General features: G+C 38.9%; 1 protein-coding gene across 4 annotated transcripts in view; it reads right to left on the bottom strand.

The window, feature by feature from the left end:
* Window positions 1-7961: 7961 nt before the first annotated feature.
* Window positions 7962-16859, bottom strand: part of PSMA6 (proteasome 20S subunit alpha 6) — a 33796-nt gene continuing 24898 nt past the window's right edge. For 2 of the 4 annotated variants that reach the window (XM_007464823.1, XM_007464824.1), the window contains exons 2-7: window positions 15574-15668; window positions 14983-15064; window positions 14097-14252; window positions 11630-11808; window positions 10264-10358; window positions 7962-8192 (exon numbers count right to left, since the gene is read on the bottom strand). In XM_007464823.1, coding sequence (XP_007464885.1) covers window positions 8135-8192; window positions 10264-10358; window positions 11630-11808; window positions 14097-14252; window positions 14983-15064; window positions 15574-15668 — 665 coding nt within the window. In that variant the 3' untranslated portion in view covers window positions 7962-8134. The remainder of the gene's footprint in view (window positions 8193-10263; window positions 10359-11629; window positions 11809-14096; window positions 14253-14982; window positions 15065-15573; window positions 15669-16859) is intronic. The other 2 variants (XM_007464822.1, XM_007464825.1) reach the window with 2 other exon arrangements.

Here is a 16859-nt window from a genome sequence, read left to right as displayed (position 1 = left end):
CCCTACATTGACAGGAGATGGTACAATCACATGGCCCTTGCACAACAGCACTCCTCCCTGAGTCCCTCTTGAAGCACATTTTCTCAGGTGGCTGCTGGACACAGAGGCGCAGAGAAGCTGGAGGCCTCCTCCAGGTCACCCTGCAACAGTGAGTCTCTACAGCTTTTCTATCAGGATCAATGAGCTACTTTTTTGGAGGGGGGTGATTTTGTCTAATGTTGTGTTCATTCAAAACTTAGAGCTTGGGCTTCCCTGGTGGTGCAGTGGTTGGGAATCCACCTGTCAATGCAGGGGACACGGGTTCGAGCCCCGGTCCGGGAAGATCCCATGTGCCGTGGAGCAACTAAGCCCGAGCGCCACAACTACTGAGCCTGCTCTCTAGAGCCCGCAAGCCACAACTACTGAAGCCCGCGCACCTAGATCCTGTGCTCCGCAACAAGAGAAGCCACCGCAATGAGAAGCCCGTGCACCACAACGAAGAGTAGCCCCTGCTCACTGCAACTAAAGCCAACATGCAGCAACGAAGACCCAACACAGCCAAAATTTAATTAATTAATTAATTTTTTTTTAAAAAAGAGCTTGAGCCGTATCACTTAAGAAACACCAGCATGGGCTTCCCTGGTGGCGCACTAGTTGAGAGTCCGCCTGCCGATGCAAGGGACACGGGTTCGTGCCCCGGTCCGGGAGGATCCCACGTTCCGCGGAGCGGCTAGGCTCGTGAGCTGTGGCCGCTGGGCCAGCGCGTCCGGAGCCTGTGCCCCGCGACGGGATAGGCCACGGCGGTGAGAGGCCCGCATACCGCAAAAAAAGAAAAAAAACACCAGCATGGCCATCTTCGCAGAATTTTTTTTCCCTTTGGTCTTAGTGGGAACTTATGTAAGCTCCCAGAAACAAGTGTCCACCAGGCCCCTGGAGGCTGCCTAAGGATTATGGCCCCAGTTGTATGACCTAGGCAAACCCGGCTCTGATGGGAGTTATCAACTAACCAGCTAGATCCAGTTGATAACCGAGGTGCTGCTCTCAGCCTTATCCCTGGAAAACCCCAGCTTGGGCGGGCACTCTGAGGCTGTTAGCTGGGGCTCCCCCCAGTTCATCCCTACTCTGCCCAGGGAAACCAGATCTTTCCTGTTCTTCTGCTTCTCCTTTTCACCTTCATTGCAGTGGCCAGTGGAGGTTTAATCACTACAATTCTCGATAAAACCTATATGACTGGGTTATCTCTGAGGTTTGTATGTCGACTCCTGAATAAGTTTAGATGTTGATGTCTGTAATGCACACTATCTTCTTGTGGTAACTGCTCAGAAGAGGCATCAGTAGCTTCACCAAAGTTTCTGCAACACCATTTGCCATCTGGGACAATGGCACGTTCCCTTCTACGTGCACATTCCCCTGTGTTCCCTCCATGTCCCTCTGGATCTGGAGGAGCCCTCACATTGACAGGGTGGGGGGGAGGCGGGGCAGTGGTCTACAGAAAGCCCTGATGGAGCAGCATCAAGCCTTTGCAAGGGGCCCCCAGGATGAGGTTGCTACAAGCTGGGCTGCCGAGAGATGTTAATTATTGTTGGACATTTGCATTTTTTGTCCCCTGGACTGGCTTTAGGAGTCAAAGATGAGGTCAGCAAAGACACAGATGCCGAGAACCCAATGCGTGGGGGTCAGTTCCTGGAAACGTGCTTGACTCCGTAGCACACTGGTAAGCTGCCCACTGACAAAATGAGGAGTAGAGGTGGGATGAGAGCCTCAAATACCCTTGATTATGACCATGCCACCTGCAGTTACCTCTTACAGCAGTGGTCCCCAACCTTTTTGGAACCAGGGATGGGTTTTGTGGAAGACAGTTTGTCCACAGACACGGTGAGGTTGGGGGGGGCGTGTGGAGGGATGGTTCAGGTGGTAATGCCAGCGATGGGGAGCGACAGATGAAGCTTCACCGGCTAGCCTGCCACTCACCTCCTGCTGTGCGGCTGGGTTCCTAACAGGCTGTGGACCAGTATCCGTCCGAGGCCCCTGGGGTTGGGACCCCTGTCTTACAGTGTTTCCTAAGGAGCAGCAAACACCAGACCTGACTGGGGAGCGCCCTCAAAATACACATGCCCAAAGCAGCATCCTGGGAGCCTGTGATGTGATACATCAAGGGGGCCAGGACTCTACACTTGGGAAAAGTTCCCCTGGTGGCTCTGATGTAAATCCCTGGCTAAGAACTGCCAATCTAGCACATTTTAGTTTAAAATGCTTACGCTCATGGGATGTGGGCATAGGAAAGAGGTATTACAGAGATTTCAAACCACACCGATCTCGGTGATTTCCTTCTTGCGTAGAGGGGTCATGGGGCAAATCATGCTTATTGTTCCCCAGGAGGCTCTTTTTGAGTCAGAAGCAAACACCAACACCTGATGGTGTGCTTTCATTTAAGGCCAAGAGAGGCGGTTTCCTAGGGCTAGAGGGGGGCCCCTAAAATCTGACGTCAGTCAGATGGATAACAGGTGAGTAGGGTGAGATTGTGCAGCCAGGGAACTTTGGAGGCAGCTTTCCCCCTGTGGAGGCACCCTCGCTGTGGGTAGTGCCCACGGCTCTGCCCCGGTAAATGGGAACGCACTTCACGCATGCGCAGAGTTTTGGCCACCTGGGTTAGCACTTCTCTGTGGTCTGGAACTGAGGAAAGCGAGGGTCACGCGTAGGTTTTGTGCAAGGAGGCTTGACCAGCACGTGACCAGCTGAGCAAGGCTCCTCACCAGGTAATGCTAGGATGTGCGAACACTTCAAAAATGGGTAAGAATACCCGTACCTTCACTTTTGGTATTTTATTGGGAAAATTTGGCCCTGTTTCTCTTAAAAGGACTAAAAACTTTAATCAGGTTTTAAAAAAATTCGTGCTTTTCAGTATAGATTTTTAGAATTCAGGGCTTAATTTTTGCCTGATTCTATGATTAATAACTGATCTATTGAAAAATATTTTGAAAATACAGTTAAAAATAAGAAATGAGAAATTATTCATAATCAGTATGAACATTTTGCATTTAAAAAATTAATAGGCATTTTTTTAGAATAGTTTTAGATTTACAAAAAAATCTAGCAGTAATTGTACCGAGTTCCCATTAACACCCACCTGCCCACACACACGTTTTCCCTATTATCAGTATCTTGCATTAGTGTGGTACATTTGTTACAATTAATGAACTAAGATTTAATACATTATTATGAACTAAAGTCCATAGTTTATTCTAGGGTTCACCATTTGTGTTGTACCTTTCTTTCTTTACTTTTCTTTTTCTTTTTTGGTCAGGCCATGCAGGTTTTGACAAATGCATAATGCCCTGTATCCACCGTTACAGTATCAAATAATAGTTTCACTGCCCTAAACCTGTGCTCCACCAGTCATCGCTCCCCACTCTCCCTCAGTCCCCTTCCAAACTCCTGCCAACCACTGGTCTTTTTACTGTCTCTATAGTTTTGCCTTTTTCAGGATGTCTTATAGTTAGAATCATACAGTGTGTAGCCTTTCCAGACTGGCTTCTTTCACTTACAAGATGCACTTAAGTTTCCTCCATGTCTTCTGTGGCTTGATAGCTCATTTCTTTTTAGCACTGAATAATATTCCATTGCCTGGGTGTACCACAGTTTGTTTTCCATTCACTTATTGAAGAATATCTTGGTTGCTTCCAGTTTGGGGCATTTATGGATAAAGTTGCTATAAACATTTGTGTGCAAGTTTTTGTGTGGGCATAGCTGGATCTTACAGTAAGAATGTGTTTACCCTTGTAAGAAACTGCCAGACTGTCTTCCAAAGTTGTTGCATTTTGCATTCTCACCAGTTGCTGCTGCTCTGAAGCATCACCAACATTTGGTATTGTTGATTTCAAAAAAAAAAAAGTTATCCATTCTAATAGATGTGTACTGTGGTATCTTATTGTTTTAATGTGCAATTTATGAGGACATATGATGTTGGACGTTCTTTTCATACACTTATTTGCCATCTGTATATCTTCCTTGGTGAGCTGTTACGATCTTTTGCCCATTTTTAAATTGGGTGTTTCCTTATTGTTGAATTTTGAGAATTCTTTATAACTAATATGCACACACACAAAGAATTCTTTATATATTGATATTTTGGATACCAGTCCTTGGTATCCTTTGGATACCAAACACATATGTTTGCAAATATTTTCTCCCAGTCTGTAGCTTGCCTTTTTATTCTCTTACATGTCTTCACAGAGCAGAAGTTTTCAATTTTAATAAAATCTACTTTATCAACTTTTTCTTTCATGGATTGTGCTTTTGGTGCTGTATCTAAAAGCTCATTGCCAAACCCAAGATTACCTAGATGTTCTCTTATGTTATAGTCTAGAAGTCTTATAGTTTGGTGTTCTGCATTGTCTATGATCCAATTTGTTACTCTGTGTGACAGGTGAAGATCTGTGTCTAGATTCATGTTTTTGCTTGTGGATATAGTTGTCACAGTGCCATTTGTCAAAAGACGATTCTTTCTCCAGTGAATTGCTCTTTTTCCTTTTATCAAAGATCAGTTCATTATATGTATGTGGGTCTACTTCTGGGATCTCTATTCTGTTTTATTAATCTATTCTTTCAGCAATACCATACTGTCTTTACTGTAGGTTTGTAGCAAGTCTTGAAGTCAGATAGTATCGGTCCTCTAAGTTTGTTCGTCTTCTTTAGTACTGTGTTGGCTATTCTGGATCTTTTGCCTTTCCATATAAACCTTAGAATCAGCTTATCAATATCCACAAAGTAACTTGCTGCGATTTTAATTGGGATTGTGTGGAAGTTATAGATTAAGTTGGTAAGAATTATCATCTTGACAATATTGACTCTTCCTACCCATGAATATGGACTCTATCCATTCATTTAGATCTTTGATTACTTTTTAAAAAATTAATTAATTAATTATTGTCTGTGTCTTTGTTTCTGCACGAGGGCTTTCTCTAGTTGCAGCGAACGGGGGCCACTCTTCATCGCGGTGCGCGGGCCTCTCACTGTCGCGGCCTCTCTTGTTGCGGAGCACAAGCTCCAGAGGCGCAGGCTCAGTAGTTGTGGCTCACGGGCCTAGTTGCTCCGCGGCATGTGGGATCTTCCCAGACCAGGGCTCAAACCCGTGTCCCCTGCATTGGCTGGCAGATTCTCAACCACTGTGCCACCAGGGAAGCCCCTAGATCTTTGATTTCTTACAGCAGTTTTTAGAGTTTTCCTCATTGAGATCTAGTACACATTTTGTTAGATTTATATCTAAGTATTTCTTTTTTTCCTTTTTTCAGTACTAAATTAAGTGGTATTGCTGTGTTTTATTTCCAAATTCCAATTGTTCATTGCTGGTATGTAGCAAAGCAATTGACTTTGTGTATCAACCTGTATCCTGCAACCTTCCTATAAACACTTACTAGTCCAGGAGCTTTTTTCTCCATGTATTGTTTACATTGTTGAGGTCATAGACTTTGTAAACAATCTTATATCCTGTTTTTTTTTCAATTATGTCATAAGCCTTTTCAGTTTCATTTAAAATTCTTTTAAAACATTTTTTTTAGGGAATTCCTTGGTGGTCCAGTGGTTAGGACTCGGCACTTTCAATGCCTAGGGCCTGGGTTCAATCCCTGGTCAGGTCAGATCCCACAAGCCGTGCAGTGCAGCCAAAAAACAATTTTTTTTTTTTTAATGGCAGCAAAACATTTTATTGAGCTCTTAGTTAACACGTTAACACATTCATCTTTACCGTCTTCATGCATATTCCTTATTGAAAATACAGAAGTGTGTAAAGAAAAAAATTAAATGTGCTCAAAACTCCACCATAAATAACCAAAATAATTTCCACAAGAAATCATCACTGTTCACATTCTGTTGTTTTCCTTCTACTGCTTCCTTTCTGCCAGTGGTTCTTTATTGGGAAACAGACTTCTTTGAGTATCTGATGAAAGCTACAGGTCTCTCCCAGAAAATTAAGACATGCACTAATCTTTGAAGTTTCAGAGTTTTTAGGGGCCTCTATGGCCCATCCCAGAAATGCCCCACAAAAGGCTGTGACACTTATCCACCAGCTTTGGTTGACGTTATTTACACCACACTTTCAGGTGCGTTAGGCTTGCACAGACTGAGCAGGCTTTCCTGGCTTTAGAGAAGGCCTGGGACTTCAGAGAAGCAGAGAAATGTATGAATTAGTTGGATATCCCAGAATGTAAAATAAATGGAGGTTAACAGTCATCCTGGGTTTGCTCCTTGTTTCAGTGGAAGTGCCATTATGATGTTAGCTGTTAAGACTTGTTTCTTATATTTTGGAAATGTAATAGATGGTTGGAACATATTTAACCTTAGCATTTCTGACTCTTTAAGGGAGACCTCGAAGATCCTTAATGTAATAATTTGGTTGTGGCACAAACCTGAAGGTTGGATTTGGGGCTAGTGAGGGAGCTGAGTACCTGGTTTGCTGTTCACATATGATCTAAATGGTACAAAGCTGTTTCTTCATGTGGGTGCCAAGAGAAAGAGAGCCATGTGTCTACCCACAGGGCTTCGCATTCATGAACGTCTCGACATATCCCTCTGAATGTCAGTATTCAACTGTGTATTTCTTACTAGGAGTTTATCAAAATTCCCTTTGGGTAAAGATATTTAAAATTTTAAGATATTTTTCTTAGCATTTGTATAAGATTTCCATGTTAACTCTGTTAGTGATCCCAGACTGTGTTAAAAACAGAATTAGAGCATTTTAACGTTCGCATACTTAAATGAATCTTTTCTATTTCTTCCAGTTCTTTTAAGCATAAAATAACCAATTTAACATACTTCCTCAAAACCCTTAATTCAGCTAGATTTTGCTTTATAATGTAAAAACTTATTTTCCTAACAAATGAGAAAATTTTCATTTTCTATCACTAGAAGATATTTTCTTATAGAAAAATCCAGTTATTTGCTAGTCTCTCACCACTTCATGCAGAGCCCCCTTTCAAAATGAGAGCAGCACCTTTATAGAGCCTAGTGGATTTGGATGGGTAAGCCCAGGGCAGCAGCCCCTGAATTGGAAGAACGCTGCTTCCCTTTTAGGACACTTTACAACTCATGACTCAGCTCTGAAGAGGATGTGGTCGGTGAAGTTTCCTGCTTCTAGTGGTCCCAAGTTCACATGGCCTCCCCTTTTACGGGCCTGGTGGCTGCAGAAACAAGGGCAGCGGACTCCAGGGACTGGTATTAGACCAGCAGCCATGCTCACCTGCATGAGGTAACACCAACAGCACCAGTCTCACCCAGTGCAAATGAAATGTATTGGCCTTAGACATTCCAAAATTTTTGGATCCTCTATAACTAAGTGGCTGAGGTCACCAGGGAACTACTCTGGGAAGTTTAAAACCTTAATTCTACACATTTAAAAAAAAAAAGATTATTCAGAATATAGTTTGCTCTTCTTTTTCCCCTAATGTTGTTTATGGTGCTATCTCTACTTTACTATAGGCCAATTCCTTAAAGTCTGCTTTAAATAGTTAATCTCAAGGCAGCATAGAAAATACACATATTCTATAACTTTTCTAACCCTATTGTTGCCCAAAGGTAACTACAATTTCTGCTCTTAAAAATATTGGTTCTTATTGAGTATAGATTAAATGTGTATCTCAACTACTGAAGATCAATAATGCTAATCATTTTACTATAGTTAAAACCTCCAATGCAACTTGGAGTCCAGGTTCAGGAATGAATGAAGAATTGTAAAATAAAGGCCTTGCCTCACATGCCCACTTACTATAGTCAGAGCAAGTTTTGAAACCAGAGTTTTAGTTTGCAATTTATTAATTATGCCATATAGCTATAGTTTAAATTTCTGGCTAGTAAGTTCCTTAAGCCAAAGAAACTTGGATCTCTCAACAAAATGAATAAAGCTACAATGTGAAGATGGTGAAAATTTATTTAACTGTCTGCATGTACCAAAGACTTAATAGTTAAAATTGGAGGTAAAAAAGACAGGATGCGATTATTTTCCAAAAGCACTGTTTTTATTTATACAGAGTCCTAACCACTTCAGTGGCAGGAGGAGTGGGAGAGGTTCCTTTTTCAATTCAGGGGCCCCCATAATGTTGGTCTGTTGTTACGAAACACACAGGCAAGTGGCGTCATGGATTTGGTAAACTAACTACAATGTTTAGTCTCTCTCTGCTAGAGCAACAAGGTGAGCATCAATCTCTGCTTCTGTAAGAATCCTGGAAGGCAAAGGGAAAAAAACCCCACAACCATTTACTTTTTGAAAACTTTTTATTATGCAAAATTCAAAAAACACACAAAAGTAGGATAGTAATGAACTCCTGTGTACCTATCACCCAATTTCAACAATTATCAATTTATAGCTAATCTTTTAAAAATCAATACACCCACCACTCATCCCTTCAGATTATTTTGAAGGAATTCCCAGACATCATATCAACTTCATCTATACACACTAATGTTTACCTCTTTGACATCAGATCCAGAATTCGGTCTTTTGAAAGAAAAACCCTTTTGGTTGCAATTATGATAGCAAATATTTAAATTAAATATAAAACTAAACTATACATAAAGTATTCTATTTTAGCTCCTGTGTCAAAATGCTTTTATACCTACTATAACTCAAGTTTATATCAGCCAAGAGACAAGAAGGCACTCCATGTTGAACATGTTATTTTCTAAATGATGTTTGCCCCAAAGAGATAAAAACTGCTTGGCAATCTTTAATGTGACCCATTACTGGTGAACTTTTTTTTTTTTTTTTTTTGCAGTACGCTTGCGGTACGCGGGCCTCTCTCACTGTTGTGGCCTCTCCCGTTGCAGAGCACAGGCTCCGGATGCACAGGCTCCGGATGCACAAGCTCAGCGGCCATGGCTCACGGACCCAGCCACTCCGCGGCACGTGGGATCCTCCCGGACCGGGGCACAAACCCATGTCCCCTGCATCGGCAGGCGGACTCTCAACCACCGCACCACCAGGGAAGCCCTACTGGTCAACTTTTAAAAGTGAAATTTGTCAAAGTGACATTTTTGAGTGCAAACTGGGGCAATGTAAGTAGTTTATACAGTTGTGTATGCTTATGTTATACATTCTAGTTATTATTTAAGTATACTTACTATCACAGAATTTATAAATGATACAAGAGTTTTTCTGAAGACATACGATCTTTGGTTTCTTACTTATTTAACTTACTTATTTAAAGATTTTAAAGGTTATAGGAGGGTCTCAGAATAGAAAACAAGAACTATTTGTAGATCCTTTAGAGAGATTGCTCCTGCTGGAATTTTACTGCTTTAACAACAACAACAAAAAAAGGCAACCTTTTCTATGGGGGACAGAAGGGAATTCATTTCTGTTTTTTAAAAAAATTCTGTAAATTTTTCTTAAATCTTTCATGTTTATGTCACTTGCCTACAGGCAACAAAAAGAACAAATTACAAAAGAAAAATGTACTAACATAACTCTTCAAGGTCTGGTTAAGCTTAGTGTACTACTTTTTTTCCCCCACCCCTAACAATGACAATGTGTCTTTATAACCGTGACCTAAGAGTAAATACACACAGTAGTCAACATGCGTTCCAGCAGGTTCCCTGAATCTGTGGATTTAACTGAAGCATTTTTTACTATTCATGAGAGTATCCAGGTTCATGGTAAAAGTCAATCGCCACACAGGGTTGTTGGGAGGATTAAGTGAACTGTTATATGTTAAGCACCCAGTATAGATTTGACTCATGGAAGCTGTGAAGTTGATTTGTGGGAGTTAGTCACTTAGTAAGAACAGACAAGGATCCAGCATCTGCAATTCAATTAGCTGTATGCAAAATTCAGGGGTTTCAAAGATATCCAAATAGGGTCTGAGGTACATCAGTATTTCATACTGCTCTTCAAAGCTCCACTTAAATAACCACTAAATAATAAAAGCTCCATCTGAAAACTACTAGTTTGGGAGCTGAATTTCTATTGGCCTTAACCTAAAAAAAACACAAAAACATTTATGCTCAGTTTACTTCTCAGATAAAGGAGGTTATTTTACATCACCTCTGGTATTAGATATAAATGAAATGAAATGAGAAGAAAAGCAGTTTATGTCTATCTTAAGGAGACACCCAGTTAAGTTTTAAAACAGATCTCTCCGGTGCTGGAAAAAAAAAAAAAAACTAACTCTAGTTCAAAAAAATTCTTTCCTCAAGTTACAGGACAAATGAACCAACACACCTCCACCTTTCTAGACTAGAATTTATCACTTGGCAAACTTCTTTAAGTACCTGGCCGACAATAAAATAACTCACCTGAATTTAGGATTTTCAACTGTAACTACTCCAACTTCTATTTCTGAAGGTTTGAAATCAATTGATAGAACAGTAGACAGGCATGTAATTGCAGTCTGAAAAAAAGTATCAACATTAAATGAATACAGTATTTTTCAGAGATTCCAAGATTTTTCTCATTCCAAACTTACTCAAGTCATGCGTTAACCACAAGCTATTCATTTTTGCTCCATGTTTGAGGTGATGTAGTTCTACAGCCACACAGATTGCTTAATTCTAACATGTTGCCTGCCAATGACAAGAAACTTGTTTATACCAAGTCGAACTATAAACTAAAGGGCTCCAACAACAAAAATAGGGTGATTTACACAAAACAGTCTGTTTGCCTGGTGATCACTACATGCCAAGCAATATGCTTATTAGCACTGGGAGTGAGATGGGGAGAGGATAAAGATGAATGATAGTCTTCTTTCAAGGAATTTACAGTAATAACAATTTAAGAATGTTTTAAGTGGCTTTGTACCCGATGTGATTAATTACTTATGTAACTATGAATTGCAATTAAAAAAAAATACCTTTAAGAAACATTTGAACAATGCCTCCCAGATGAGAACTAGCTTATTTCCTGTTAGTGTATGATAATACTGCCAACCAAACACAAAGGTATTAGATGGTAATTCTTCCTTTCTTGTTTATCAGAATCATGTTGTTAGTCTTTAGAACTGCTGTATCCCAGACCCTCTTTTCCACAATCCACTAAAATTTTGTTTTTAACTTCTCGGCAGTAAATAAGCAACTTCTTTAGTCTAAGGTTACTAAATATTTGTAAGAATTTTGTCTTGTCCTGTCAATTTAAAACTTCCCAATCATAATGAACAATCCCCTCAAGAACCCTGCATAAAAGAGCTCTACTTCTGTGTCCCAGATATAATTTCTCTGCCAAGTCATCCTGTGAGCATATTCTTTTACTGTGAAGATGCCTGCTTCCTTGAAAATTTGGTGTGTGGCTGCTTTTCCTTTAGGACCATAAGAGCAGCATTACTGACTCAACTTTTTCACTTCTGCTTCCAGTTAGCGTAAGCCTAATTTGAATCACAACCATGCAGGTCTTTGGACCTGGTCTTGACTCCTATTCTTAGTTATAGTTTCCCATTTTATATGTGTTTTGTTGAAAGCAGTTTCAAATATGTTATGAAATGAGATGGGGAATTAGATGAATAAAAGCAGTCCTCACTGTTCCCATGTGACATCAATTTTACTATTAACCTGACAAACTTGGATATCATGACATAACCCAGGAATAGCCTATACAGATTGTCAATTCTGCAATGATCCTCATTATTCTATACAGCATAAAAAAAAGGTCAGTTCCTTTCGGCTAACTTACTTCCACTGTCTGTTCAAATGTCCAATCAAATTTCTTCTTCACTTTTTTTTCAAGGAAGCTGGTTGACTCGGTTTGTTTAACTCCTGCTGCAGTGGCTTTAAACCCACAGTAGTAACCTGCGGGATCACACTTGTACACCTGAGGGCCTTGTTCTTCATCTATACCGATTAAAATCATACCTAAACAGAAAGAAAGACCCTCATTAAATATCTTATGCCTTTATACAACAAGATTTCTTCTCTCTTGGTATTGCCACATAGCTGTTGTTAATCATTACTCTGGCCATCTATTTTAGGATTTTTTTTTTTCTTCCTGAGAACAGTTTTAATGCGTGACAGTAAATGCTCAATAAATGTGGAAATTAAATGATGTTACAGAAAAGGCAACTCATGAAAGCAAAGAAAATCAGGTTAGCCAATTTCACCATTCTTTTAAAAATATTTTTTAAAGGATGTGTTTTTGTTTTAAGAAAACTAATAAAACATAGGTTATCACCACAGATAAATAAGGTAACAAATTTCTATTATCCAAAAGGTTTTATCACGGATTTTTTAAAGGTTTTAATGATCACAAATGTAATTTACAATTTTCTAATCCTTGCTATTACCCAAAGCATGTTCCTTTGAACCCTAATCCCTCAAGACGTTAACTGGTCAAATAAATTTGGAAAATATACTTTTCACATACTTCTTTTAGAAAAAATAATATACAAAAGCATATTCAATGTTCTAAAGTCTTCTGCTGTAGGTTGACCTACTTTAGCTCAGTAGTTCTTCAGTTTATTTGACCAAGAAATACTTTTTCTTGTATAATTATGTTATTATAATGACACACAATTAAAATAAACAACCACCACCAAACTTCTTTCTACTCAGCAGAGCAGGTAACAAAGTATTTAAAGAATGGCTTAACCCCATTTGAACCTTTTTTATATAGTGTCTTCTTATAAGATTTGGTATTATTCAATGACTTTATTCACATTTATAGATGTTTTATAGAGTCTAATGATGAGGAATTTTGAAGCTTATTTTATTGATAAACACTATGACAGTGATCAGCTATCCATTTTATTCTAATGTTATGTTACCCTGTAATTTTCTTTACATTTTATACTTGAGCTGTGATACAAAGTACAAGGGCACCACCAAAGAGAGATCCACTTACTTCTCTGGGGGCGGAAAAAAGAAACACTTCTTTACTTCAGGGTCTTGCAAAATGAGCAGGTTTAACAGATAAGGAAATGAAGGGCAATCAAGGCAAAAGGAACATGCACAAAGGCACATGAAAGGTCAGGGCACACCCAAGGAATGACAAAAGATCCATGTATTAGAGGAGCTTCAGGCGAAAGAGAAATGCAGAGCTTCAGGTCCAAGAGGCAACTTGGGAGTAAACTGTAAGGGGCCTTGCACATCGTATTAACAACAAAACAAAATTTGATTTTAGAATGATAACTCATGTAGGAATATGGAACAGACTAGGAAAGAGTAAGGAGGAAGAAAGGCAGTAAATTAGGTGGCAGAGGCAAAAGACAATGAAAAAGTGACAGAGGAGATGGAAGGGACATATTCTAAGGTAAAGCTTGATGACTAAACAGATGACCAGGGAAGGTGAGATGGGGGTAGAACAGAAGTTGAGGATGAGAGTAGGAAAAGAGCAATGATTTCAAGTTTGAAGTATCTGTGGGACATGAAGGAAGAGACTGGGCTAAAGCTAATGAGGGAGTGACTGGCATACAGGTAGTAAACGAAGCCATCAAAGTGGATGAGATCACCCAGAAGAACAAAGAGGAGAGAAGGACCAAGGAGAGAAACCCGATGAGCAACAACATTTAAGGGACCAGAAGAGGATAAGCTAAGGAAACGGAGGAGAAGAGTATCATTGAAGAAATCAAGGGAGAATTTTTAAGTGACAGGTCAGAAATAGGGGCAGACGCTAAAGAAAAATCATTACACTGACTGCTTTAATTCTCATAAATGAATGACACAATGTCAGAAACAAACATGTTAAACTTTTCAGGCTAATTTATTACATTAAATCTCAGATCAGTAAAGCTTATTCCTCTCCCAATAAAATTTTACTTGTTTTTTAAAGAAGAAATTTATTCTAAATATATGAATCACAGGCATATATGTGTGAGCCTGATTCTTTAGGGTGGTCCAAAGAAACAACTACATTGTTAAGATGCCTAATTTAAGCATTTCCATCGAACTAGTAATCTAGAATTGCAGTAGAATCTCCATTACAAAAGCCTAATAGCATCTAAAGTTTAAAGGTAGTGCCTAAAATACTGCTGTGAAACCTATCCTTCCATCACTGATTTATTATAAAGATTTCCTCACCTTTTATAACTTCCAAACCACATGTTCCAAACCCAAGTGTTACTAAAATAACTTTCTTTAAGCATGTTTGCTAAAAAAAAAGAAATCATAATTCATCAATTATTTGGGAGACTTCTTTGCATACTTACAACAACCAAGAGGCCTCATTTCAGCATTCTGTGTGTAGACCTGAGAAATATCAGCAATTCTTTTACACAGCATGTCCACAGGAATCTCGTAACCATACTTGTATTTCCAATTAGCTGCTTCATAGCGTGCCCTCTGTACCTGGGATCTGCTGTCAGCTTAGAGCATAAAAAACAAAGGTTTACTTCTTTAGAAGGAAAGAATGAACCTCAATTCCGATAATTTCCCCAATATATACATATATCTCCATTATGACTTAAGGAAAACAGAAGTGGTCCACTATGGCTTTTTCTCCCACCAACGTATAATGAATGACTCAGCAATAAGTATGTGACAAAAAAGGAAAAAAGTTTAAAAAAATGAAGTTCTATACACAGCACTGCACTTTTATGCTGAGCCCTTCATCAGCTGTCAAAATAGTTTCTAAAAGTGTCTAATAACTCCCCAAAGACCAGGTTTTAAGGAAAGAAAATAATGTTTCTCTCAATCTTTTTTTGGTGGGCTTGAATTTTCCCTTGATTTCAGAAAATAAAAACCCAATGTTATTTTTATAATTCTCACCTACTTCTAACCAGTGTCACTATCACCAGGTTTGAGACATACTGACTTATGTCCCCTTAAATTACTAACCATATCTGAAATAAATCATCTATGAGAGGGGCCTCAGCTCAGTTTCCCTGACTGTAGCATAGAGATCTAATTCTATTATACTTATGGTTTCAAAAAAGCTCACAATACTCTGAAGATATTGATACTAGCCTTGGAAGACTGCAAATCTACTCATAGCACCTGAAAATCAGACACTAAAGGAAGCCTTTTAAAATTAATACAAAACTCAAAAATAATGTGAAGAAAATAACAAATCTAAGTAGGTATTAAGTCAATCACCTGTCATTCCTGTCATCACGCAGCCGATGTTTTCGGTTATCTTGAATAAGTGAGTCACTGTACTGGAATCCAATAATTTGTCCTAATGAACAAAATAAATCAAGATAATTTTAAAAATCACAGGTCTCTGTGTAGTGACCAAAAATATTATGGAATGATAACAATGAACTATATAATAAATGTCTTCTGCTCATTTTACAGTTAAAACCAATAAAAAATGGGGGCAGGGGCACAACTCTGTTTTCCTTTTTCAGATGATATGTTTCCTGTGGGCAAGAATTATAGCTCACCAAAGTGTGTTTTGAGGTCCCTGAAGACAAAAGACCTAGAAATCCCACTGTGCTTATAATCATACCACAAAGTTCAACTTGTCAATTCTGTCTACTCAGTTAAATCGTCAATTCTTCTTGGATGACAGACAGGAAAGCAGGGTCAAAGTAAAAACAATTATATATTATATACATATAATATTATATATATATATATATATATTATATATTAACATATATAATAATATACCCTTGTACAAACTCATGAAACATTCTTGCATTATATTCTGCAACAATTGGCTATCTTGGCAGTACTACTTACAGGTACTTTCTTCTGTGTGACAATTACTGCACAGTCTTTCCCTCTGACAGCTACTGATGTAAGGCCACCCTGGTTAATAGCCTTAAAAGCATATTCTGGAAAATAGAACAGTTTTTTTAAGAAGTGAAATAAATGATCATAGATTCATACAATGGAATAATAAATAGTTATTAAAAATAAAGAGCTTTATGAACTAACATGGAATGCCATCCAATACATGCAAAGTCAAAATAATAATGATAATAATAAATCGTAATTAAACCAACTCCACTTCTTTCCATTTTGATCATTTTCATCAGGTACAAATACCAAATTTACAATAAACATTTAATTAAGTTTTATTATATCAAATCTTTATCAATTACATTTTATCTTTTAAAAAGTCTGTTTTGTAGCCATTATTTCTACCAAGTCTGGTTTCCCTGGGTCAAATTTAGGTGATCTAAATTTTCTCAAGATTTACTCTTTCTGTTAACTTTTGGTCAATAACTAACTGACTGTATGCAGTTTTAACTGCTATTAGATTACTTTGGCTTTCCCCCCCCACCCCTACCAAATTGAAATTTTCTGGATCATGTTATTTGCAATTTTCATGTTACCTACACTATAGGATTCTTTAGTTTATCTATAACAAACTTCAGCTTGTGCACTTCTCTAGCTGCTGTCAAATCATTCCCATGTTAAAACAGCTGAATTGAAGTGGTTTATAAAAACAAACTACTATGGCACGATGTGGTTTAGCTGATAATGACTGCCTGTGGACAGCAGAGTTACAGATGAGACTATCCCTTTCTATGTTGTATATTTCTGTAATATTTAAACTTAATATAAACATATATTTTGTAATTTGGAAAAGAGCAACAAAAATTAATATATGCTTACTGTAGAAAATATAAAGGATAATGTAAAAGAAAAAAATTACTCACTACTCCAATTGTTATCTACATTTGATGCATCATAGATGCTTTTACTCTGTGCACCAGGTCTGAGGCCTGGTCTTATTTGGTTCAAAAAGCCACTGGTGATGAAGATCATCTGAGGAAGATACTACCTATGACACCAAAGAATTTCCTTTAATAGGAGCTGTGATAAAAATCTTTTGTCGGGGGCTTCCCTGGTGGTGCAGTGGTTGAGAGTCCGCCTGCCGATGCAGGGGACACGGGTTCGTGCCCCGGTCCGGAAGGATCCCACATGCCACAGAGCGGCTGGGCCCGTGAGCTATGGCCGCGGAGCCTGTGTGTCCGGAGCCTGTGCTCCGCAACGGGAGAGGCCACAACAGTGAGAGG

Source organism: Lipotes vexillifer, unplaced genomic scaffold (genome assembly GCF_000442215.2).
Source record: "Lipotes vexillifer unplaced genomic scaffold, Lipotes_vexillifer_v1.1 scaffold324, whole genome shotgun sequence".
Lineage (NCBI taxonomy): Eukaryota > Metazoa > Chordata > Mammalia > Artiodactyla > Lipotidae > Lipotes > Lipotes vexillifer.
The sequence above is the reverse complement of the archived record's forward strand: the minus strand, read 5'-3'. Positions and strand labels throughout refer to the sequence as shown.